General features: G+C 38.2%; 1 protein-coding gene across 3 annotated transcripts in view; it reads left to right on the top strand.

Annotated features, from left to right (window-relative positions):
- The window catches only part of MON2 (MON2 homolog, regulator of endosome-to-Golgi trafficking), a 100,048-nt gene that overhangs the window by 36,719 nt on the left and 37,450 nt on the right, over positions 1 to 25,879 (top strand). For all 3 annotated transcript variants that reach the window (XM_081957001.1, XM_081957000.1, XM_081957002.1), the window contains 11 exons: positions 272 to 507; positions 1,606 to 1,687; positions 6,528 to 6,709; positions 7,239 to 7,351; positions 10,281 to 10,385; positions 10,750 to 10,830; positions 10,923 to 10,996; positions 11,168 to 11,258; positions 15,894 to 15,995; positions 20,210 to 20,320; positions 24,720 to 24,895. In XM_081957001.1, the coding sequence (XP_081813127.1) occupies positions 272 to 507; positions 1,606 to 1,687; positions 6,528 to 6,709; positions 7,239 to 7,351; positions 10,281 to 10,385; positions 10,750 to 10,830; positions 10,923 to 10,996; positions 11,168 to 11,258; positions 15,894 to 15,995; positions 20,210 to 20,320; positions 24,720 to 24,895 (1,353 nt within the window). The remainder of the gene's footprint in view (positions 1 to 271; positions 508 to 1,605; positions 1,688 to 6,527; positions 6,710 to 7,238; positions 7,352 to 10,280; positions 10,386 to 10,749; positions 10,831 to 10,922; positions 10,997 to 11,167; positions 11,259 to 15,893; positions 15,996 to 20,209; positions 20,321 to 24,719; positions 24,896 to 25,879) is intronic.

Genomic DNA, 25,879 nt, shown 5'->3' with positions numbered 1-25,879 from the left:
TCAATCATGGTTTTGGCGAGATTTGGCTCAGTTGAAAAAAAAGGTTGCCCACCACTGGTCTAGAGAATTTCCCTTTCCCTAAATCATCCAGCTTAAAAAGTAGTAATTTAACCAGTTTTATTTTTAGCTATCTTATTGACTCAGGTTAATATGTTTTAGTTCTCTTTTGAGTATGGACTTGAATGCTGGTCTTTTGCAGTAATGTAAATCTATTCATAAATCAGCAGTTCCATATGATGGGATTTTGGATGGATTTTTCTTCATATTTTAGTTTAGAAATGTTGGATAAAGTTGAGCCACCAACAATTCCCGAAGGCTATGCTATGTCAGTAGCATTTCATTGTTTGCTGGATCTTGTCCGTGGCATTACTAATATGATTGAAGAAGAATTGGGACATATTGAAATAGACAGTCAAGTATCAACAGTCGATACACAGTCCTCACCGACAGCATCTTTGTACCGCCAGGAGTTTCATTCAGCATCTGAACAAACTGACAAAGATACAGGTATATGATAATATCCAAAATTCGGTTGATAAGAGGAAGAAGGCATTAAGGAGCTGATAGGATGTGTTTCTGAATGAGCTACGCTTTCTATTCAGATGAAACTTTGTTGATTTACAATATATTTATTTAATAGTTTTTAAATATACAAAGCTAGTTCTTTAGATTTTGTTTATTGAGTGATTCAGTGCTATTGAAATATTCAGTTAGTTTTGCCCTATAATCAGGCATGTATTATTTTACTAAAAAATCCCATTTGAGTATTGAACTTCAGACAGCCATATTTAATAACATTTTAAATTGTTTATTACAAGTTTGAATTAAAGATGTAATGGAATATGGGACTAACCTTGGGGGACAGGAGAAGGAGACACAGTCTAGACAACTGCCAGATAATAGGCAGCTTAACCTGCAGAAGAAATAGGGACCTGGCAAGCATTTCACAAGGATTTTCTCTAGTTTCTTTGACTGTAGATGTGAGCAAGGAGAAACGTACTTTCAGATTTACAGGATTTTATTATTTTCAACTTATAATAAAGTTGCAATAGTATTTCTGGGTATACTTCTTACCTGCACTACCTCATAAGATGATAATAGGTGAAATATATTTCCGCTAAAGCACTTTATTGCAGATTGAAAATATGAAAATTGAAAAATTATTTTGGAATTGTATGTAACTATCTTTGCATCAACAAATTACTTACTCTTCATTGTAGTTACTCTTCACTATATGAATAAAATGCAGGCAATCCCAATTTACAATGGCTATTGGAACTGGAATTGTCATTGCTAAACAACACAGTTATAAAGCATGACATCCTGTAATTGTACCACTTCGTGATGGCAGTTCCAACAGTCCCATCTGAGCAAGGATCCTGTAGATCTTTAAGTAAGCACTTTACATGACCATGACTTGTGACTTCCTGCCAGCTCCCCATTGACTTTTCTTGTTGATAGCTGACAAAGGATGTTGGAAATGTGATCAAATGACTGTGGGGACAGTGTACATTAAGTGAAAACAAAAATGCACCAAGAAATGTGTCTTCTATAATTGATTTGCTAAGTATTATTTTATAGTATTGTAAACTTGTTTTCTTTAAGATCACAGAGTTGTTTGGGAAGAAATGGTGAATGCATGTTGGTGTGGTCTTCTTGCTGCACTGTCTTTACTTCTGGATGCTAGGTATTGAATTGTTTTTAAATAGTTTCATTTTTGAAAACTATGCTTTTTTACAGGCAAGCTAAGATTTCATGTAGAAAATTGCATGTCAACTAAGTATCATATTTCTGGAGACCTAAGAGACAAAATTATAGAAAAATATTTATGGCCAAAAAACTATAAAGAATTGGATATCATTGCAATTTAACTGATTAGATAAGCGACTAAGCTTTTCTCTTCTATTCTTCTAGAGAAAACTTATATCTATTTAACATTAAAATACTGCATCAATAAATATGGTCACATGAGATTTATCATTTTTGATACCAGGTACATGCTAGCAATAGCAATTAGCACTTAGACTTTTATACTGCTTCACAGTGCTTTATAGCCCCAACAATCTGGGTCCTCATTTTACCGACTTTGGAAAGATGGAAGGCTGAGTCAACCTGGAGCTGCTCAGAATCGAACTCCTGGAGTGAGCAGTGAGTTAGCCTGCAGTATTGCATTCTAACTGCTGCACCACCAAGGCTGATAACATAACAATTGCTTGAAATATATAAATTATAACATTATAATAAATTATAACAAAGATCTCCACTAACTTTCATCAACTTTCACATTTTCCTAGCTAGAATTATTACTTCTGATAATTCTGTGAGATTGATCTTCCTATCTGTATAGCACCAAGATTGGAACTAATTTAAAGGTTTGTGTTACTTTAGTGTAACACAAAGTTTTATTGTACTTTATTTTTTGTAATACAATATGCAAAATGATTTTTCAGAAAGATTCTGCAACATGTACATCTTCAAAACATGTACATTTGAAAGATATTAATAAGTGCATATTATTATTATTTTAATTTTTAATTTTTAAACAAATACAAACAGACAGAACAAAAAACATAAAACCATTTTCCATTACAAAATTTCTATGCATCCCTTCCATAGTTATCACTTACAATTCATATTAAATCACATATTTTTAAATCATATTTATATATATTATTATTGTAATTCAACTTTCATTTGACTATGATTTTACATCCTTTTATATAAAATATTCTAAATTTAAAGTAAAATTATATAATGGCATTCCATTTAATCCTCCTAAAATCATCAATAATATTATATCTTTATAACATGTTCTAAATAAAAATTGAAAAACTTTTAAACCTCCTCTCATAGTCTCCATTTGTAGTTTATATAAAATTTCATATTATCATATATATGCATAATTATCATTATTAATCATTTATTTGACTATAACTATTATCACTTCATTTTATACATAATACTCTAAATTTAACTAAGTTTAAACTTAATTTTTGTTATACACTTTCATTAAATCAACCTGTATCTTTCCAGTAATGATGCAGTCTTATGTCTCTTGCCATTTGTAGCAATAGTATTCTGATTACTTTCTTGGTAAGTCTTGTATGATCCTCTCTTTGCAACTTGTTGTTCATTTCATCTCTTCTAAAAACTCGAAACCCTCCATCTGCTCCTTCTATCAGCTTGACTGGTTATCACTGATGCTTCTGTCAAGATTTTTCTCCTTGCCTCCATCAATTTTTCTCTTTTTTCTTCTATACTTTGAAATCTGGGGTAGAGTACCAGTCCATCTATCTCCCCTTTCCGTATTCCGCTCTTGCCATTTCCAACCACGCTCAGTTTGCTTTCAGTATCCACAATTTTCTTATCTCTTTGCTCATTTTTTTCTTCAATTTTTAGAACTCTGTCCTCCACTTTCTTGATTTGTTAAACATCCTCAATTTTTCCATCATTTTTTGCTGTTTTGCATTCTATATTCTCCAATCTCTTCTCAATTTTCTCTGTTACTACTAGTATTTTTTGGATTCCAAACATAATCATTTGTAATGTTAAAATTTATTTTTCCTGTTGTGCCATTCTTCCAACTTATAAACACTGCCACTATAACATTCAAGGCTTTTTGTTAAATGTCAAGCTAGTTCATTATAATCTTTCAAGTCAAGGCTTTATCTTCTCCAGCTGATGATAGAACTCCTGAAGAACACCTGTGTAAACAACCTATGCTCTTCCTGCTATCACTCTCAGTAAACCAACTGAAAAGCCTTGAAGTATCAAATGATCAGAGGAAAAAGAAAAAACAATGTTTCCCAGCCTCCAGCCTCTAAGTAGCAGTGTTACTTCTTTTCCATCTGTTATTACAGCCCTTTTTATATTCCTTTTTATATCTTCTTTATGTTCCAAACTTAAAGGGGAAAAAAATCTTAAATGGAAAAAGAAAACAATCCAATCAATCATTGTAAAAAGAAAAGAAAATTTGTAATACATAGGTATAAAAAAAGAATAAAAAGTAGTAGAAGAAAAACTAATCTATTCAGTTAAAAAAATAGGGAACATTTGCAAAATTTCCATAAAAAGAAAAATTAAAAAAAGATAACACACTAAGTTTAATGTAGTTTAATTTCACCACTTACTCTCTTCTGTCTTCCATTTTAATTTAGCTTTTATTTTTTTGGGGGGGGAGTCTCTTTTCTAATAATAAAATTTCTCACCAATTCGGCACACTTTCTCTTTCCACTTTCTTTCCGTTCCGGAGCTGTCCCAACTTCAGCAGCTTCAAAGGCTGCGTTTCTGTTTTCAGAAATAAGAGCTGTTCCTGGATCAGGGACTTTGCGGTGTCCCTGAGATCAGCAGGACCTACTCTTTTCTATCACCATCTCTACAGGACGGTTTAGGTCCAAAAGGACCGTCCAGCGGCAGAAATATCAACTGCGATCTTGGAGCTCCAAGATCGCACGCCATGTCGCGATGTCAGCTCCTCCCTCTTCCAATAAGCTCATATTATTAAAGGGCTCTATTTTAAATTTGTTTTTTGTATTCAGAATTATTCTAGGAATTATCTTGCATGTCTTATGATACCGTGTTTAATTCTTACATAAATATTTCCCTTCTACATTGTGTGCACATTAGGCAAGTTGTATTTTAGAGGATTAATTTTATTATTGAACAACTACAGGGCTATCAGTCAATCCAAAATGTTAATAAACCTCAAAGCTGAATTTTTAAGAAAGTGAAAGTGAGGTTTTGGCTTTCTTAGAAGAATAGCTATATGTGTACAATTATTGGGCAACTATTAGTGTACAGAATTATTATGCAACCAAATGAAAAATGAAAAATTTGTCCATCTCACTCTTTTATTTGCATCTGTTAAAGTGAGAATAATAAACAAACAACTAAAATGTACAAATAAGCATTTCTGACATTAAAAAAAAATCAGTAACCAATATAGCCACTATTCTTTTCAATAATAATCATAAGTCTTCCATTCATGGACTCTGTCAGTTTCTTGATCTGCTGACAATCAGCTTTTTGTGCAGCACAACCACAGCCTCCCAGACATTGTTCAGAGAGGCATGTCGTAAATCTCCCATTTAAGAAGTGCCCACAAATTCTCAATAGGGTTTAGGTCAGGTGAGAAAGGGAGCCATTCTTTCATCTTTAAGGCCTTTACTAGCCACGTATGCAGTGGAGTATTTCGATGCATGCGATGTGCATTGTCCTGCATAAAAATCATGGTCTTCTTGAAAGATGCAAACTTTTTCCTGTATCACTGCTTGATGAAAGTGTCTTCTAAACCCTGGCAGTAGGTTTGGGAGTTGACTTTGAGTCCATCTTCAACCCGAAAAGGTCCAACTAGCTCATCTTTAATAATACCAGCCTATACTGGTACCTCAACTCCACATTGCTGGCATCTGAGTTGAAGTGGAGTTCTGTGCCTGTTATTGATCCAGCTGCAGGCTGTTGTGGTCCACTGGCAGTCTACGGAGCTGGCAGCAGAGTCGGACAGCAAAGAGGTTGAGGAGGAACATGGGCTAGGCTCCGTGTGGCCTTGCCAAGCTAATTGCCAATTAAGTCTTTGGCAGCGTTTCAAGGAAGATAAAGATGGGTGCTCCTCAGCCTTATCCTGAAAGACTTTGGTGCCTCTTTACAACTATTTGGAACTCGTTACGGTCTGTGAATGAACATAATTCACAGCCTTTGGAATAAAAAGAGGGTTTTTGGGACTAAGCATGTGCTTTTTACTGTATCAGGAAGCCTAGGTCAGAACACAGGCCCATCTGGTCCGTCAAAAGTCACTCTCATCTCATCAGTCCATAACACCTTTGAAAAATCTGACTTCAGATATTTTTTGGCCCAGTCTTGCTGTTTCAACTTATGTATCTTGTTCAGTGATGCTCAAGCCATATCTCTGAGCACTGAACACCTTGTACTTCTGGACACTCCAGGTAGATTGCAGTTCTGGAATATGACAGCACTGGAGGATAATGGATTCTTGGCAGCTTCATGTTTGATTCTTCTCAAATCTTTGGCAGTTAATGTACATCTTATTTTCTCAACACATTCCTGTGACCTGTTGACAATTTGCAACAAAACGTTTGATGGTTCTGTGATCACGCCCCAATATCTTAGCAATTTCAAGAGTGCTGCATACCTCTGAAAGACTTTTTAGAATTTTTCACTTTTCAGAGTCAATTAAACCTCTTTTTGGGCCCATTTTTGTCTGAGGAAAAGAAGCTGCCTAATTATTCACCTTGATTCAGGGTGTTGATCTCCTTAGGTTACACTCCTTCGTTACACAAATACATCACCTGATATGCTTATATCTGCTAAGCATTCAAGTTTATACAGCTTGGAGGTGGAAAATATAAATAAAAATGATGATATGGTTAAAATACCCACTTGCCTAATAACTGTGCACAGTGTGTATTATTTTATTTCCAATGGAACAATATGGTTATTTATGCTTTGTTTTTAATCAAAATTATTTTTAATATGTATGGATTATGTTAATAATTTTTGTACTATTTCAGCACCGATGAAGCTGCCACAGAAAATATTCTAAAAGCAGAGCTAATTATGGCTGCATTGTGTGGAAAATTAAGTCTTGTAACATCAAGAGATGCCTTTATTACTGCTATTTGCAAAAGTTCTTTGCCTCCTCACTATGCCTTGACAGTGCTGAATACTACTAGTGCTGCCCTTTCCAGTAAATGTAAGGATATTATTTAGTCTTATTTTACATCATCTGAATGTAAAAATGCTCTCCAATTTTGAAAGAATGCACTTTTCTTAATATATATTAGCCACACGTACTTGTCAGAATATCATATCGATCTGTCTTCTCACTTCTGTAAGAAGTGAAATATATAATATAATATAAGTATAGTTTATTTTAGTTTATTTTAGTTATATATGGCCAAATTCTGAAAGCCCACCAGTCTTTTCTTCACTGGTTGAATGTTATTAATAGTCCATAGAAATTACAAACTTCCATGTGCCTATGAATACTCTCATTGCTGTTTTGGATGCATAGTATAATTTTAGATGTAAAGGCTACATTAAAATGTCTCCATTAGTAGCAAACTGATTTTTTAAGGATTTTTAAATTTTTATTACTAGTAGTTTGTTATAACTATTAGTAATATATTTAATAAACATATTTATATGTATGTATATAGGTGTATTTGAATTAAAAATATATTTTATGAAAGTTCATATCTAAATATTATTTTGCTTTCCAGCATATTCTATTCAAGGTCAAAATGTGCAAATGATCAGTCCCTCAAGTGAATCTCATCAGCAAGTTGTAGCAGTGGGGCAACCACTGGCTCTGCAACCACAGGGAACAGTAATGGTAAAATATAGTTTGCAAATATTTCTTTTTTTGCTTCATTATTATCTATCACTTTTTTCTCATTTCCCCCATCACTATTAAGCCATGCCAAACTCAGTAAACCTACATATATTTCATTAACTGCAAAGCTTCCTAATATCTTGTTAAAGCTGAATGCTAATTATTTATTTTAGTCTTTTTTTGTACAAAATGTAATTGTATCCAGGGTGTGTGTATGTGTGTATAGACAGAGAGTATGCAGATTTGCACATTATTTAAACAATCTGAACATTAGATTGCCCAAATTTTATTGTACCAGGCTATCGGAATCTTTTTTTTCCCATTGGAGTGACATAGTTTAGTAGAATATTACACTTTTTAAAAGGATGGGACTTCTATTATAGCATGGTGAAAAGAACAGAGCAGAAAAGTTCAAATTGAGAGCCAAGTGAGGAAGCTAATGCTAATTACCATTATACTTAAGTGATGCATTCACTGAAGAACAGTATAGATTGCTAATATAGATCACATTTTAATCTCTCCTGTCTAAAGTCATGTAGCATATTTGATCTATATTCATGATATTAAGCCATCAAATTGTTTAATCCTATGGTACATGAAGCAGGCATTGTGATTTATTCAGTAACTGTGATTAAATATATCATGGTTTAATACATTAAACATGTTACATACATGAACCAAATTTTCATACCATATTCTAGTTATAAAAAGAAGAATGTTCATTGTCAAAGTAACCTGCAATTATTTTCAGATTCATCACTTACAGCTTTTGCTTGAATGACACCTATTTACCGTACCTATGTAAGAGAAAGTAAAATACCCAAGAAACACCTTTGCAGCTGGAGAATAAATATTCCTGAGCTTTCTTCTGTCTTCATGGCACCATTCTAGTTTCGGTTGCATGGCTATTGTAGAATGTAATCTGATTTTGAAATGATTTAAAATTAAATGATGGCTTGTACATTTAGACTTCCTTTGTGTTTGTCAACTGTTCTTCCTCTTTACCATTTTTCTGCAAGCTTTATTTATTTTATATTTCATATTTCTTAACCGCCCATCTCCCTCTGAGAGGGCTCTGGGCGGTGATTTCCCTCTTAGTTTTCATTTTTCACCAAACTGCTAAGAGGAACAACCATCCAGCAGAAGCAAAATTTGCATCATCTCTTCTCTCTTCCTTTCCTGCCTGTTCCCCGCATGCAGAGAAGGGGGAAACCACCTACTCACCTGCATAATCAGGTATCCTGCCAGCCACCATTTTGGATGAGGATTAGGGAACCACTGTACAGGTCTTGGTGTTCCATTGTCACAGTGGGTTACTGATTTGGCTCATCTCTGCCCTGATAAAACAATAAGTCCTTTAAACAGATAAGCTATTCTTATCTATCTTATGTTTGGTGAGCTGTCTTGTACGTAATTGAAATAAAGTCCATAGTATTTTACATTCTTTTCCATTAAAAAAAAGTTTCTCAGTATACTTTTAAGAATTCTTCAAGGATAAGTCACTGCCCTTTTACTTTTCTTGCCTTTAGGAAGAATCTTATCTTGGCAGAAGGATTCTTTATAAAAGCTTTACAATAGCTTTCCATTACTCGGTAACTAGGTTACTGTGTTGCTCACTTTACATCAGCTGCTACCTATCAACTGCTCCAGATATGGGGTTCCTTTTACTTGTATCTTTCGATTATAGTACCTTTAACTAATTAGGATATTTAATATTGTATATTATTATTCTATCTTGATGGCTTCTGCTTTGTTCCTGTGATAGATGAACTACATCTTTTCATGTTTCATTTAATGTCATCTCATTCTCAATCGCGGTTGTGAATTGATGGTCTGACTATCTGATCTAGTGAGATCCTCAAGCTTTATTTATATTTCACCTTGCAGTAAATTGAGAAAGGGTTTGGTTATTCATTTCTTAATCTTTGCTATTTAAAAAAAACACTAAAGGGATAATATTAATGAACTTGAATGAATAGTGCACAATGAGTTTTGTTTCTAGTTATTGTTGCTACTTGTCAGTTATAAATATAAATTAGTTCTATCCTGGAATTAATCTGATGAAATTAATATATATATGATTCTGTATATGTTTCAAATACTAATTGCAGGAGAACACTACAGGTTCCTCGCTTTATGACTGTTCATTCAGCAACCATTCAAAATGATGACAGTGCTGAAAGAAGGAATTTGTGACTATGTCCAAAGCCATTGCAGAGCTCCTATGGTCACATGATTGCGATCTGGGTTCTTGGCAACTCATTCTTACTTACAATAGTTTGCCGATGCAAATGTGATCGTCATTTGAAATCTTCCCTGCTAGCTTCTTCAGAGAGCCAAAAGGGAAGTCAGTAAAGAAGGTTACAAGCCACTGCCACCTGTTGACAGGACTTTCTCTAGTTTTCAGAGTCTGGCTGAAAAAGATCCATTGGGACCCATTCTCAAAGAGAGTGGAAGAGTTATGGGCCAAATTGATTTTACCCTGCGCAGGACAGAATTCCTCCACCAAGCAGCCCAGTTACTCTCAGAGATGTTGGCTGAAAAAGTCTGTGTGGAAAAGATCTTAAATACTGTTGAATCAAAAGAAGCATGTATATTTTGGGTTCTCTCTTTTCTGTTTCGTTTTTATGTGTACCAGCTTGTACTAATATTTGTTTGTAAAGTAAAATGTTTGAATATTTGATCAAATTAAACGGCTTCCCTCTGCCATAATGATTTAAGGATTATGTCAGATGTCACTGAAATTCGCTGTAAAATATCCCTTACCCACAAGCCTCAATTATAGAAAAATCTAAGAATAGATTGGTATAGCGGGTATTTTTGGAATGATTATATTTTTCATTAATATTGTTAAAACAGTTTTTCACTTATAAAACACTTTTAGCTTACATCTATAAAATGCTAACTGTTTAAAACAATTTTTTTTTAGCTTACATCTAAGAATATACAGTGCATGAGGACATTACTTAGCTTGGCTCATTGTCATGGAGCCGTCCTTGGTACATCATGGCAACTTGTCTTAGCTACACTCCAGGTGAATTTTAAATTTTTCATAAAAAATGATGTATCATTTTCAGTGGTTGAGCAGTGAAATTTCTCCTATGTTAAAAATCAGATCTATTCAATTTCCCAGACTGCTATTGTTATATGACAAATCACCTTGACTTTGGGTATCCAAATATGATCATCCCACCATGCAGGAAACCACATGTTCTAATCACCTATCAACAGCATGGATATACTGGTTATAATGAGCTATAATGATCTTTTGCTATTTTGTCTAAGCTTTTAAATTATGATAAGAACTTCACACATTTTGTCACAGAAGAACATACTTACGTTTTTAAATATTTTACAAACGTTGGGGTTTTTTTTTGTTTTTTGTTTTGGCATTTTAGCATCTTGTATGGATTCTTGGTTTGAAACCAGGCATTGGAGGTGCTTTAAAGCCTGGAAGAGCTGTAGAAGGACCTAGCACAGTAAGATATATATATATTACTTTATTGAATAGAACAGTGACCATATAATATGTTTTTACTATATATGCCAATCTTGCAATTATTTCTTTTAGGTTCTAACTACGGCTGTTATGACTGATTTGCCAGTTATCTCAAACATTCTTTCCAGACTTTTTGAAAGTTCACAGTAAGAAAATGTCTTTGTAAACAATTTTTTAAATATACAGTTCTAAAACTCTGTCTCTCTATTATAACCACTTTTATTTGTTGCAAACAGCTCCACTTTGGGGTTCTTTTTTCTTATTTATTTTGAAATAGTTTGAATACTTGATTTCTCTCCTCCATTCCTTTCCCACAGATATCTGGATGATGTTTCATTACATCATTTAATAAATGCACTTTGTTCATTGTCTCTGGAAGCCATGGATATGGCCTATGGAAATAATAAGGTACAATATGTTTTAAGTTTCTTATATAAATTAACCAGATTAATTCAGTTAAATTTACATATTATTTACATGAACATGAATTATGTAAACATGATTTATATCAATTATCTCATATGGTTCTTATAGCCCAAACATCAGATTTGCTATTAATTATGTGTCATCAAATTGGTGTTGACTCTTATCAACCACATAGATTTTCTGTGTGATCATCTGTCCCTAATCTGGTCCTTCAGGTTTTCGAAGAGTGCAACCATCCACACTGAGGCATTCCATCTTGCTGCTGGTCAGCCTTTTCTCTTTCCCAGCATTATAGCCTTCTCTAGAGAGCTACGTCTTTGCATAATGTGTCAAAGTAGGATAATTTGATGCTGGTGATTTGTGCTTTGGGATAAAACTTTGAGGTGATTTATGTGATTATTCATTGTTTTCTTGGTTGGCCATGGTATTCTCATGAATCTTCTTCAACACCGAAGTTCAAAAGCATCAGTACTTTTTCTATTTTGCTGTTTCAAAGCCAAACTTCTGTTTCCATACAGCATCACATAGAGATGCTTGCACTATTCTGATCTTTGTAAGTGTAGGTATATAACAGCATCTGAACAAGGTCTTCACGACTGCTTTACTAAATGCTAGTCCATTATGCATATCTTGACTGTTTTTTCATGTTGATGGTGGATCCCAAAAGACTGAAGCTGTTTACCACTTCAGTATCTTCATTGTCAGTTTTAAGGCTCTTGTTGTACATGTTGTCATGAGGTTGATCTTTATATTTAATTCTAGTCCCATTTTTCACTGTGTTCTTTCACTTTTTTTCACAGTTTGTTGATCCTATGCATTTTTGGCTATCAGAGTAGTGCCATTTGCATAGTATAGGTTATATTTATATAGTATATATTCATAAACATTATTTATATGCCTCTCATCTTACAGAATGTGACTTTGGTGGCATACAATAAAACCATAAAATAGCAATTGTAAAATAGAATGCCATTAAAAACATTAAAAACCCTAACGAAGAACATTAGACATGAAGATATGTAGCCACCATTCCCTTGAGTCTGCAGGCTTGTTGACACTACCAAATTTTGCAGGTTTTCTGGAAGGATAGAATGAAAATGGTAGATCCCATTGCAGGGAAGAAATGATGTTCTACAGAGAAAGTGCCATGGCAGAAAAGGCCCATTGCAAAGGAAATGTAACTCCTTTGTAGATAGAACCCACAACTATAGATGTTTCTTCTCCAGTTTTTAAAGCACACTCTATTTCTTCATATGTATCTTCCCTTAATGTATATTTCAGCAAATTGTTTAAATATAAAAATGGAAAATATACAATCTTGTCTGAGTAGTTTGCCAACCTGAAGACAGTCAATTTCACCATATACATGTTCAGTCTGTACTATGACTTCATTTGTATATGGGTTTTCCAAGATGACAAAACAGTTTTTTGGGATTCCCATTTTTCTAAGCATATTCCACAGCCTGACATGATCAACAAGATCAGTGGCTTTTCTATGAAGCATATAGTGACTTTTCTTGGTATTCTTTGGCTTTCTCAGTTATTCAGCATGCATCGGCAATAAAACAGATTTTATGTAACATTACATATTAATAAACTTACATACAGTCTTTTGCCCCTATACTCAACTCTTGGTATTCCTTAATTAAGTACAATTGTTCATAATTATACATTTAGTTCAAATATAGAAACAATTGTAAACAGGATGGGAAAAGTTAATAAATTAAAGCTGGAAATTGATTTATAATCCTAGTTTGTTACACAATTTGTAACCACTGTCTTTGTGGCAGAAAAGAAAAAAATAAAGACCACAGGGAACGTTTTATGCGAAACTTAATTTATTAAACTAAGTTCTGATCAGTGAATTCCAAAAATATGCATGTATGTATGGTTGAATGCTTATGGTCCAGCACCAAGTGGACCATTAAACAGAATTTAAAAATACAGCACACCATTAACGCATGCATAAGTAAATATATATAGTGCATACATACATAACTTTATAGAAGAAACTCTATAAAGTTAACATTTAATTGAAGGCACCAAGGGGTATAAATAAATTATGTATGTATGTATGTATGTATGTATGTATGTATGTATGTATGGATGGATGGATGGATGGATGGATGGATGGATGGATGGATGGATGGATAGATAGATAGATAGATAGATAGATAGATAGATAGATAGACAGACAGACAGATGATAGATAGATAGATAGATAGATGATAGATAGATGATAGATAGATAGATAGATAGATAGATAGATAGATAGATAGATAGATGATAGATACATGCATGCATACACACATACATACATACATACATACATACATACATACATACATACATACACACACTGCCTTTGAATTGTATGGGTATTGGACATTTAATAAGAATACTTCAATCTCCTCATCGTGAGGGGATTTATCAAACTAAAAAGCAAATGAATTGATGTGTGTATAGTTGGTACTTTAAAAGTTTGTGTGAAACTGATCCAGCCTCTATACTCTTAACAAATATATATTTGAACTTCATATGGATAGTTGATATACAGTATGAATTTTATCATATTGGGTAAAGCAGTGGTTCTCAACCTTCCTAATGCCGCAACCCTTTAATACAGTTCCTCATGTTGTGGGGCCCCCCAGCCATAAAATTATTTTCGTTGCTACTATGTAACACTGGGAGCCACAAAACCTGGGTGGGTGTGGCCAACTCAACATCACTCCCACCCAGTCACATGACATCCCCCCCCCCAGACATGCCTACCAAGGTTTCATGACTCAGTGTTTTCTATGGGAATAGGGGGTCTCTCTCTTCTCTCCCCTCCCTCTCATTTCTGTTTTTCTCTATTTTTCCTCTCCCTTTCTCTTCTTCCTTTCTTTCTTTCCTTCGTTCCCTTTCCCTCTTTCTTTTTCTTTCTTTCTCATTGAATACGATGGCAAATCCAAAAAGTTATTAATTGTAGAAAATTGCTTCTTGTGTAATCTTTTTATAATGAACTCTAAGTTGATAGAAGCTGGCAAGATTGTACTAACAGCAATAGGATATATATTTCCATTTCTTTTGAGTTTGACAATATAATACCTTATTCAAAATTATAAATAATCTTATTTTCAGATGCATTTTTTTGCCATCTCTGTTATTTTCTTTTTAAAAAATCAGACTTGCTTCCAATTTGTGCCTTCTGGAAAACTGCAGTTTTCTTGGCAAGAGATCTAGCTTGCCATTGCTTTCATCATAGGTCTGAGAACATTAGTTTCTTTCTTTCTTTTCTCTTCCTTTCTTTCCCCCTGATTTGTTTCCCTCTCTTTTCCCTCTCTCTCATTCTCTCCCTTCAGCTCTCTTTCATTTCTTTCTCCCTTTCCCCCCTTCTCCCTCTCATTTGTTTCCCTCTATTTTCCCTCTCTCCTATTCTCTCCTTCCAGCTCTCTTTCATTTCTCTCTATCTCTCTCTCTTTCTCCCCTTTTCTCTTTCATCTCTTTCTTGCCCGTGCAAGCAAAATACCCTCCTGAGCCAGGATTACAGCGGCAGGGACAGCAACTCCTCCTGCTGCCGCCACTGAGAAGTTTGTAGCTGGCTGCGCTGCACAGGAGACTCCTCAGCGCCAGACTCAGGTCGGTCCCCTTCATGTTGACTCAGGAAAGAGCCCGAGCAGTCATCTCTGGTTGCAGAGTTCCAGAGCCCTGCGCAAGGAGAGCTCTTCTCTCCCTGCACCCAACCAGCTGCTGCTGCTGCTCCCCATTCTCCTTCCTGAGCCAACACAAAGGGGACCGCGGCTTGCTCTGACCTGAGTCTGGCGCTGAGGAGTCTCCTGCGCTGCGTACCCAGTTACTCACCTCATTGCGCGGTGGCGACAGTGGGAGGAGAGTCGTTGTCCCCTCCACCTTGATATTTTGCTTGCACGCACGCGCACAAGAGATGAGCACGAGAAAAAGGCTGGAGCTCTTCCCGACACTGAGTTGCCTGCGAAGGATGCAGAATCGCAAAAGCAGGCAAGAGGCTCGTGCCTTCTCGGGGCAGAGAGCAAATTGCGCGATTGGGTCAGCAAGGAGCCACAGGACAGGGGCCAAAGCCTATTAAGACTGTTACCCATGCTAAGCATGGGTAACAGTCTTAATAGGGAATGTCAGCGTACGCGCATCCCACGTTCCTTTATTTTATTTTCCCCGCCTTGTTTTACGCCTCAGAAATGGTACCTCCTGGCTTCCGTAGCTCTGCCCATCAACCTCCATCACTCGGAGCAAGCTGCTTTCCCAGCATCTCTCTTCTCCCCCTCCTTGCTTCCATTCCGGCTCCTACTCCCCCCCCCCACACCCCTCTCCTTCCGCATGTGGGGAACCCGAGCAGCTCCTTCCCTTCAGGCTGGTTTCTCGCCAGCCTCTCTGCGGGAGGCTCCTCGGCGACCCCTTTGAAAAGGTTGTTCGACCCCAAAAGAGTTCGCGACCCATAGGTTGAGAACCGCTGGGGTTAAGGATTATAATTCACAACTAAAAATTAAACTGCTTTATCAACAAACCTTGAAGAGAACACTTTATATCACTGTTCTTCAGTACAGCAACATAATATTTGATCTGGTGAATGAAATCATTTTAAATACCATTTGCATTTAGGAACCATCATTGTTTGCTGTTGCTAAATTGTTAGAAACAGGACTGGTTAACATGCATAGGATTGAAATTCTGTGGAGACCACTGACTGGTCATCTTTTAGAGGTAATGAATCATTTTACAATCTTCTATCAGTTTTTATGTTCGAAAAATCTTAGTATTTTTCTCCCTTTAATTAAGACTAATTAAAGCATAAGAATAAGAAGCAAGTAATGCTTAATATTAGTTTCTTTCCTGTTTCTATTCTGTTTTGTTCCTCATTAATTGTAGAGTCATGGAATTAGAAAGGCTAATTAGACAATTGAATCCTCCAATTCCCTGCTTAATGTGTACTGTGTGAATTCTGTAGCTGTGTGGGTTGGGAAAGTATCAGATGTGAAGAAAGTCACATTTTTCCCACATGACCACCATAATTATTTCAGAGAATGCACCTTTTCTTATATAGTCATAACTTATAAATAAATAAACCATAAAGTTGTGTACTAGCAGATAAAACAATTGATGTATTCATTGTAGGTTTTTTGACAGCAGTATGGAACAATAAAATTTTCTTCTTCTTTAAAATAAGGAACAAAACAAAATGGGTTTTTTTCTAACATTCTAATCTAGTTTAAAAGCCTGGGAGTTTTTTTGTCATTTCTCATCCAAATATTAACCAGGTGGGTTTTTTAAATATTGGTGTATTAAATAGCTTGTTAATATATGCCTTTATTGATAATCCCAAATCCTTTCCAGATAAAACACTTAATATGCCAGAAATTTCACAACTATATGGTAAAAAGTAATATGATTGTCAGTTGGGCTGTTATTATTGTATATAATTTAAATCAAGATAATGCTGCCCAAAATACTATATTGCAAATTAAAATTATAATTCTGCCTTCACTGAAAAACAGAATAGATATTCTTACATTATATATAATGTAATGTTTTAGCTACCTACAAAAGGGTATTTTGTATAAATGTGCTGATTATGCTTCTTACCTCAGAAAAATTGCTTAAGCTGAATTGTTTTGCTTTACATAAATTTATTAATTTTATATTAGAAACTTTATGTTTTTAATAAATATGCTTAAGGAGTACTAATCTTTCAAAATAGATGTGCTTTTTTTCTGCCAAAAAGAAGTGCTTATGCATGACCATACATATCCCTGCAGCTACAACCGAAACCAGATTCCAAAAGCAGCTATGTTGCCTTGGAAAAATGTGCAGCTGCTTAATTGATGCAAAGAGTGCTACTTTGTAGTTCCTTCTGCTTGTTGTAATACATATCATTCAAAGGATTTACAGAACCCCAAAAGTTCTATAGTTAGAAATATTACCAAGATTTGGGGTGCTGCAAGTATGATATTCAATATTAATTCTTGAAAATTTACAAATTCATATTGATCAGAAATGCAATGATTCTGCTTAGCAAATGTGGAAATCCGGGTAGCCCTTCAATGTTGCTAAATTTTAGTTAAAGCCAACATTGCTAGAAATATAATAGCAGTAATGACATTGAAATATATAGATGTTCCACACCTCATTGTCAGATTTTTTTAAAAAAATTACTATGCATTTTTCTCTTCATAAAATTAGTAGAAAAATTATATTTTTTGCATTGATATATCATTAAAATGATTTACTTCTAGGCTGGCAAGCTCAGGAAGTGGGGGAGTAGTAGAATTCAGTTTGAAAAATAGGTTAGTTCCATATTTTAAACTACAATGCTACACCAATATTTTGTATTGTTATTTAGTATTTATATGCTGATAATCTTCCCCAGTTTCACTTTTGAACAAATCTGGGAAATAGGTTAGACTTGGCAGCTATGACAAGTCATTGCAACACAACTGAACCAATATTTCAATTCAGATCTTTCCAGATAGGGCTGACATTTCAGCCATTATATTACTTCTGGAAATGTTATGCATCAGATCTAGAATGATATAAACCTTACCGTATTTTTTGGAGTGTAAGACGCACCTTTTTCCCCCAAAAAAGAGGGTGAAAATCTGGATGCTTCTTATAGTCCGAAGGTAGGCCCTCCCATCCACTCACTGGACCCCAAACGGCCTGGGGAAGCGTGGAGGTTGGGACTCGGTTGGCAAAGCGGGTGCTGCACAGGAGGTGTACGGTAAGGCGGCTAGCAGTTCTGCCTGCCCCTTCTCCAGATGACCCAGGTGGAGGGCAGTCGGTTTCTCCTGGCTGAGGAGGAAAGAGGTGAGTCTGCTGAGAAGGAGGGTGCACGGCTCTGTGATGTGCAACAGGGAACTGGGAGGAAAAGATTTTCAGATGGCAGTGCCAGCTATACGCCCCACTGGGCAGAGGCCCAAAAAATGGTTAACTGTCTGAAAAACGCCATTCCAGGTGACAAGAATTGCCAACAACGAACATTGCTTTTTTGGTCTCCGCACGCCGAAACCTTTGCCCCCGCATTTCATGAGGGCAATGGCTCCACGAATTGCATCGGAGAATCAGGCCAATGGGCGGCGGTGACTAGAAAAGAGCGCCACCTTAAACCAAAGCCTCTGAGTAACTGGGAAAGAAAGCCACGCTTGGAACCTGCCAAAAACTGCCACCCAAAAAGTGCGACATTCTTTCCCAATTACTCAGATGCTTTGGTTTAAGGTGCCGTTGCTTTATGCCACCCTCCTTTTCCTGCAAGCGAGAGGTGCCTCAGAGACTTAGTGGGCAGCTCAGGGAAGACAATGGCCATGATGACTTCACTCTCCAGCAATGTGAGGAGCCGCCGCTACCACCGCCTAACCCCTCTTGGCTACCGGGAGACGAGTGGAGCGGAAGCCCCAAAAGTGAAACGTCTCTCCTCTCCAGTCACTGCCGCCCATTGGTCTGATTCCTCAATGAAATTTGCAGAGCTGCTTGCCCTGATGAAAATGTGGGAGCAACGGTTTCGGCATGCGGAGACCGAAAAAGTAATGCTCATTTTTGGCAATCCCCGTCGCCTGGAACGGTGTTTTTCAGGCAGTTAGCCACTTTTGTGGCCTCCGCCCAAATCGGGGAGGAAAATATTTTCACGCGGCAGGGCTGCGATCCCCTCCCCAAATCCAAAAACAGGGCATACAGCCGGCGCTGCCAATTGAAAATGTTTTCCGCCCCCGTTGCACATTGTATAGCCGCACACCCTCCTCCTCCTTCTCTGCACACTCACCTCTTTCCTCCTGGGCCAGGAGAAGCTGACTGCCTTCCACCTGGGCCATCTGGAGAAGGGGCAGGCAGAGTTGCTCGCTGCCTTGCCTTACACCATCTGCGCAGCGCCCACTTCGCCAACCGTCCAGACCTCCACGCTTCCCTGACTGTTTGCGGAATCAGGCTCTGACCAAGGCAGCAAAGGCGCATGGGGCTTGCCAGGAAGCCCGGCACCGTGTTTACGAGATGGCAGGAGGATTGAAGTGTTGCGTCTCTATCGGGCCTTGCTGTGAGAAAACCAGGCTTTCAACATCTACTGCTATAGGTAGGAACAAGGGGGCCCACCATAAAAATCATCCCCCACCTCACTCACTCCAGTTACATGCCGTAGGGTGATAGGGTTTGTTTTAAATGGATAAAAGGATATGTGCTGCTCGTTATCAAAATCCGATTGAAATTGAGGATGCCGCTGATCCTGATGCTGGTAGACAGAAGCAGAATTCTTTTTTTCTTGTCCCCCCCCCCTAAAAATTAAGGTGCTTCTTATACTGCAGTGTGTTTTATGCTCCGAAAAATACAGTAGTTTTGTTATTCTAATATTTATTGCTTGAATTGCCTTAGATTCATATTTTTCATATTTTTCCCTTTTCCTTTATTGCTTCCTAATTTTTTTAATTCAGAAGGTAAGCATGCCTTGCAAGTATGTCTTACTTATTTACTAGCTGATCTTTTTCTAATGTAGAATTATCACATTGTGATGTTGGAAAATAATATATCAAACCAAACTTGACATTTCTAAGATACAAATTTTAATATAAGCAGATTTCAAAGAGATGAATTTTAATATAAGAAGAATGAGCATTTTATAAGATAGGATGACACAACACATAAATCTACAACCATGCAAATCATCAGAATTGAGTAAAGAATATAGTAAAATATGAAACATGTAAAGATATTATTACTCCACTGATAAATATGCTCTTAATTTACCATATTTAATTTAGTTTTTTAAAATAAGAAATACGAAGCATTTTGCTTGCTAATAATGCAACAACTGCTATGCTTATGTATAAACCGAGTGTTTTATAATGATCAGGATAGACATTAGCATTCTTTCAATTATTTTATAGACTGAAAAGCAACATAGAGTGCTGAATATTTATTAATGTGCATTCTGACTGTAGGTCTGCCAACATCCAAATTCAAGGATGAGGGAATGGGGAGCAGAAGCTTTAACATCTCTCATCAAAGCCGGATTGACATTTAACCATGACCCTTCACTCTCTCAGAACCAGGTAAATTAGCATGCTAGAAAATAATTAGTAGCTTAATTGATAATGATGTTGAGTAAGGAGTATAAATTGTTTTCTACAATTGCATTCAAATTTAGTTATAAATAGAGTAGAGCTAGAATTTCAATGCCATGTTATTTGATTATAATGTTCTGCTAATCAATGAGTTTCCTAGGAAATTATCTGTTTATTGGACTGAATAATGGTGCACTGATAAATAGACCTGTACATGTCTTTTCCAAAGAAAACCCCATTTAGTTGACAGAGGATTGCAGCCCAGATAGAATAAAAATGCATAATGAGCAAGTTATGGCATATACAATACTGTATTTTTCGCCCTATAAGACGCACTTTTTTACTCCAAAAAAAGAGGATGAAAATCTGGGTGCGTCTTATAGGCCGAATGTAGCCACCTGGGCAGTGGTGGGTTTCTGCCGGTTGGTCAATGAACCCGGAAGCTCCGCCCCTGTCACTCACTCGCAAGTCCTTGCCGTTTTTTTGCATCGGGGCTTGCTGCAAGAGAGAGGGAGCAAAGACCTTTACCGGATTGGTGGTGGTGGAGGTGCGGGCCCGTATTCACTAAAGCAAGTCCGGGGAAGTCCTTTGCGCCAGCTGGAAAAGGTCTTCACTCCCCCCCCCCCCCCTTGCAGCATGCCCCGATGCAAAAAATGGTGAGATCTCTTCTCAGAAATGTCTTCTCGGGCTGGCCGGATCTCTCTCCAGATCTTGCGGCTTTTTCAGGGTTTTCTTTTTAAAAAACACCTGTCCGAACTCTCTTGAAAACCTGCGATGTTGCTTTGGGAGGGGGCAGGCGGCAGCATTTGCCCCTGCCACCCTCCCTGGGCACCTGCAGCCTTGGAGCCTGCAGCTTTAAAACAAGCCTTTGCACAGCTGTCCATCTTTCCCCTCCGAAAGCAACCTCGCAGGTTTTCAAGATCGTCTGCAGAGGTGTTTTATAAAAAGAAAACGGTCTTTTTTGGGGGGGAACGGGCTGTGTATGGGGAAGCTGGCGGTCAGGGCGCCCTGAAGCAACGCCAGCCAGCATGTCCCTTAAGGGCAAGGGCAGCAGCACTGCGCCCACCTCTGCCCTGCCCACTTCTCAGCAACGCGCCCCCGCCTCCTCCTCCTCCTCAGCAGGCAGGCCGGGCAGGGGCGCGGGCACAGCTCAGGAGGGAGCAGCTAACGGGGGGGGGCTCTGGCCAGCCGGCGGCTGGCGCGAACTCCTCTCCTGTTCCTTCTTCTGCGGGGGGCGCTGCCTTGGTTTGACAGCCACCTCGTTTCCAATTGGGGGGTGGGGGAAAAATCCTCTGCATGGATCCCCCCAATTGGAAGGAGGAGGCTCCATCCACGGGGGGAGAGATCCCCCTCACATTCCTCGTCTTCCTTGATGGGCTCCAGATCAGTGAAGCCTCCTCCTTTTTAACCAGGCGATCTCTGTCTGTCTGTGACTCTGCCGGAGAAAACGTAGAAGGCGCGGTCACGCGCCCACCTGCCTGCCTGTCTTATCTTACACAAGTTTGCCGAAGCGGCTTCTCTCTCCTCCTCCTGCCAGCTGAAGGAAAAGCCCCGGGGAGACGGGCTCCGCGCGCTGCTCTGCCGGGCTGCCGATCCTCCGCTGACCCCTAAAGAAGAAGGATCGGCTGCGGGAGTCTGGCAGAGCAGCGCGCGGAGCCCGTCTCCCCGGGGCTTTTCCTTCGGCTGGCAGGAGGAGGAGAGAGAAGCCACTTCGGCCACTCTCTTCCAGACGCCCAGCTGGGACCGAAAAGGCACCCTTTTGGCCAAGAAGGGATCAGCTGTGGATGTGGAACCGCGGGGTCTTTTCAAGTGCGTAAGCTGAGCAGAAGGAACATCCGTTCCTCAAACCCCGACAGCGCTACTCCCACCTCCCCATTGTCCGAGTTGCAGCAAGTGAAGTGCCACGGGCGGCAGGGAAAACGAGGCTTCTTTGCCAGCCTCCCAGCTGGCAAAACAGAAATTTTTGCCAACTGGAAGGTATGTGTGTGTGAGGGGGGAGGGTGAGAAAGAAAGAGTAAGAGAGAAAGGAAGGAAGGGAGCGAGAGAAAGATAGAGAAAGAAAGAACGTTGGAGAGAGAGACACAAGAAGGATGGAGGGAAGGAAGGGAGGGAGGGAGGAAATAAGTGGGGGAGAGAGACAAGAAAGAAAAGGAAGGAAGGAAGGAAGGAAGGAAGGAAGGAAGGAAGGAAGGAAGGAAGGAAGAGGAAGAGAAAGGAAGGAAAGAAAGAAAGGGAGAGAGAGGCACAAGAGGGATTGAAGAAAGAAAGTGGGGGAGAGAGACACAAGAAAGAAAGAAGAAGGAAGGAAGAAAGGAAGGAAGAGAAAGGAAGGAAAGAAAGAGGGAGAGAGAGACACAAGGAAGGAAGGAAAGAAAGGAAGGAAGGAAAGAAAGAGGGAGAGAGAGACACAAGAAAGAAAGGAAGAAGGAAGGAAGGAAGAAAGAAAAAGAAAGAAAGAAAGAAAGAAAAAGGAAGAGAACTTATGATCACAATTGAGCCCAAAATTTGGTTGCTAAGCAAGAGCATTGTTAAATGAGTTTCACCACATTTACAAGTTGGTTACTCCCACCCGGTCACATGACCGCTAAGCCACGCCCACAAAATAGGCCACACCTACAGAATAGGTTCTAAAAAAAATTGAAACCCACCACTGACATACACACAGAGTGACAGACAGAGAGGAAGGGAGGAGAGAGAAACCCAGAGAGATAGAGAGGGAGGGAGGGAGAGAGAGTGAGAGACAGACAGACACACACATACAGAGTGACAGATGGAGGAGGGAGGAGAGAGAGAGACAGAGATACAGAGACAGACAGACAGACACACAGAAAGAATGACAGAGAGACACAGAGAGTGGGGGAGGGAGAGATAGACAGAGCTACACACAGACAGAGAGACAGAGAGACAGATACACAGAGAAACAGAAAGAGAGAGAAAGAGAAAGAAAGGCAGAAAAAAATGAAAAAAGAAAAGAAAAAAAAAAGAAAGTGGGAGAGAGAGATGAAAGAAACAAACAAAGAAAGAAAACTTATGACCACAATTGAGCCCAAAATTGAGCGGCTCCTCACATTGCTGGGGAGTGAAGTTGTTGTGGCCATTGTCTCCCCTGAGCTGCCCCCCCCCCAATCTCTGAGGCACCTTTCGCTTGCAGGAGAAGGAGGGTGAGGGCCGAGTATACCAAAGCCTCTGAGTAACTGGGAAAGAAAGCCGCGCTTGGAACCTGCCGAAAACTGCCGCCCGAAAAGCACGCCTTTCTTTCCCAGTTACTCAGAGGCTTTGGTTTAAGGAGGCGCTGCTTTAAGGCTCCTGAGAATCCGGAGAAATTGGGGGGGGGGGGGGAGGAAGGGAAGGGAAGAGGAACAATCTCCTTTTTACAATCTCCTTTCCAGCAGCATTCACTCAAACCAGATGCATATGAGGGCGTTACGAGACCACCAGATGAAATATGGGGGTTAGAGAGCACCAGATGAGATATGAGGGGGTATGAGACCACTAGATGAAATATGGCTGGATAAGAGAGCACCAGATGAAATATATGGGGGGAGGGGAAATGAAGAACATATTGGTAATATTGACAGTTCTTTCATTTCTGGATTTCTTGCTGTTTCTTGCTCTGACTGTTAATGAGAGTAAAGATAGTTCTTAATATGTTACATGGTTGACATAAAATTGTTCTTAAACTGCTGTTAACTTTATACAGTTGATATAAAATATTTTACTATAGTATTTGGTTCAGAATCTTTATTTTCTAGATTTTCTTCCTTTAAAATTGGGTGCGTCTTATATTCTGGAGCGTCTTATAGGGCGAAAAATACGGTATATATCATGACATCAATTCACTAGTCATTATATTGTTACCAGATATTACCAAATGTTAGAAGATGTGGCCCTATATATTAATATTATAAGAGAGGAGTTTAAAATGTCTTAAAGCTACAAATGATAGTCTCCATAATTTAGAACTATGAAGTCTGCCCATTGCTATTTATATGATAAAGTCTCCTTAAATAAAACTGATAGTTATAGAATAGTTAACAAGGTTGGGTGTAGATCAGTCTAGTTATTAGTATGGTAAGTAACGTTTCTCACTTGTTTGTTTTCAATCCCAGAGGAAAACATCTTTCCTACACTTAGAAGTGGTATAGTCACATTTGTTTATATCTTCTGGTGTTTCCAAGCATGGCACTACGGGCAGGAGGTTAATCACAAAATTATAATGGTAGAGAATTTGGTTTTGATTGCTCATTAGACAGTTGAAGCATTATTTTATGTTGTTTCTAAGTTATGTTACAGAAGATGTTTGCAACTGATGATAGTAACTATCTTACCATTTCTAGTTATTTTGTTACTTTCTTTGAATAAATAATATTTTCATTTTTTTCCCCAGAGGCTTCAGCTGTTGTTACTAAACCCACTGAAAGAATTGTCAAATATCAGTCACCCTGATATTAGACTCAAGCAATTGGAATGCGTTTTACAGATTTTGCAAAGCCAAGGGGACAGTCTAGGGCCTGGATGGCCCTTGGTACTTGGAGTTATGGGAGCAATTAGAAGTGATCAAGGGTAAGTGTATTTTATTTATTTTACTTACACTTCTAGTAGGGTACCACCAATAACTAAAACCAAAAATGGTAAAATTGGAGGCTGACATTTCAACCAACACAATCCAATACATTAAATAAAATCCCTAGGCTTTAACCTTACCCCTATAGGACAGGACTTAGTAATATATTACAATTGAGGGTGAACTTATTAATAATTGACGGTGAAATTATTAATGAGTAACCATGTCTGTGTAACTTTACAGACATTATAGCAAAACCTAACTACAATCAAAGAAACTACATTATACTGATCCAATAGTAGTTGTGCTGTCAGCATTCCAAATAATTCACCCAAAGAAAGCAGAACTCCGAGGCAGATAGATTCCTCAAGGAATGATTTATTGGATACATCATATTGGCATAACTGGTGAAAACCGACTCTGAAGGTTCCCACGGTTTTTACTTAATTAAAAAAGTGAAAGTTCTCCCATTTCCCCAAGTCATCAGTCACATTGTCCATTTGAGATGCTGGTCATGGTTATTCCACTCCTCTTCTCCCCAGCCTCCTATTGGAATGTCCTTGTTTTCCACAGGAAAAGTTTTTGTTTTGACTATAAAATCCCAGCTATCTATTTTCCCCCTTCCCTATCTCTTCTTCTTCCTTGTGGCAACCCTGAAGCCTCCAAGATGGCCTCAGTCAGCTCACTTCAGGGTTGACATGTGCATAAAAAGGATCAGAATTACTGAGATATTTTGTATCAAGTAAGATGTTAAGATGAGTCCTTGAAGATGAGATTTTGTAGAGGGTGCAATACAGCAGGACGTGGTTTTAATGACCTCCTTGTCCACAGGGACACAGTCTCAACTCATATGGAACTTTTTTGTATCGGCCCTCCAGAACTGCTATGGACAGGGAGTCAGATCTAGAGATGGTGCCCTCCAAAATTTAGGAACAGTTCACTGGTTTATGAAGGGAGGCCTATCTGCTCAAGGAAACATTCTT

The sequence above is a fragment of the Natrix helvetica genome, assembly GCF_964273705.1.
Source record: "Natrix helvetica genome assembly, chromosome: 6".
NCBI lineage: Eukaryota > Metazoa > Chordata > Lepidosauria > Squamata > Natricidae > Natrix > Natrix helvetica.
Note: the sequence above shows the minus strand (reverse complement) of the source record. Positions and strands in the feature narration are given on the sequence as shown.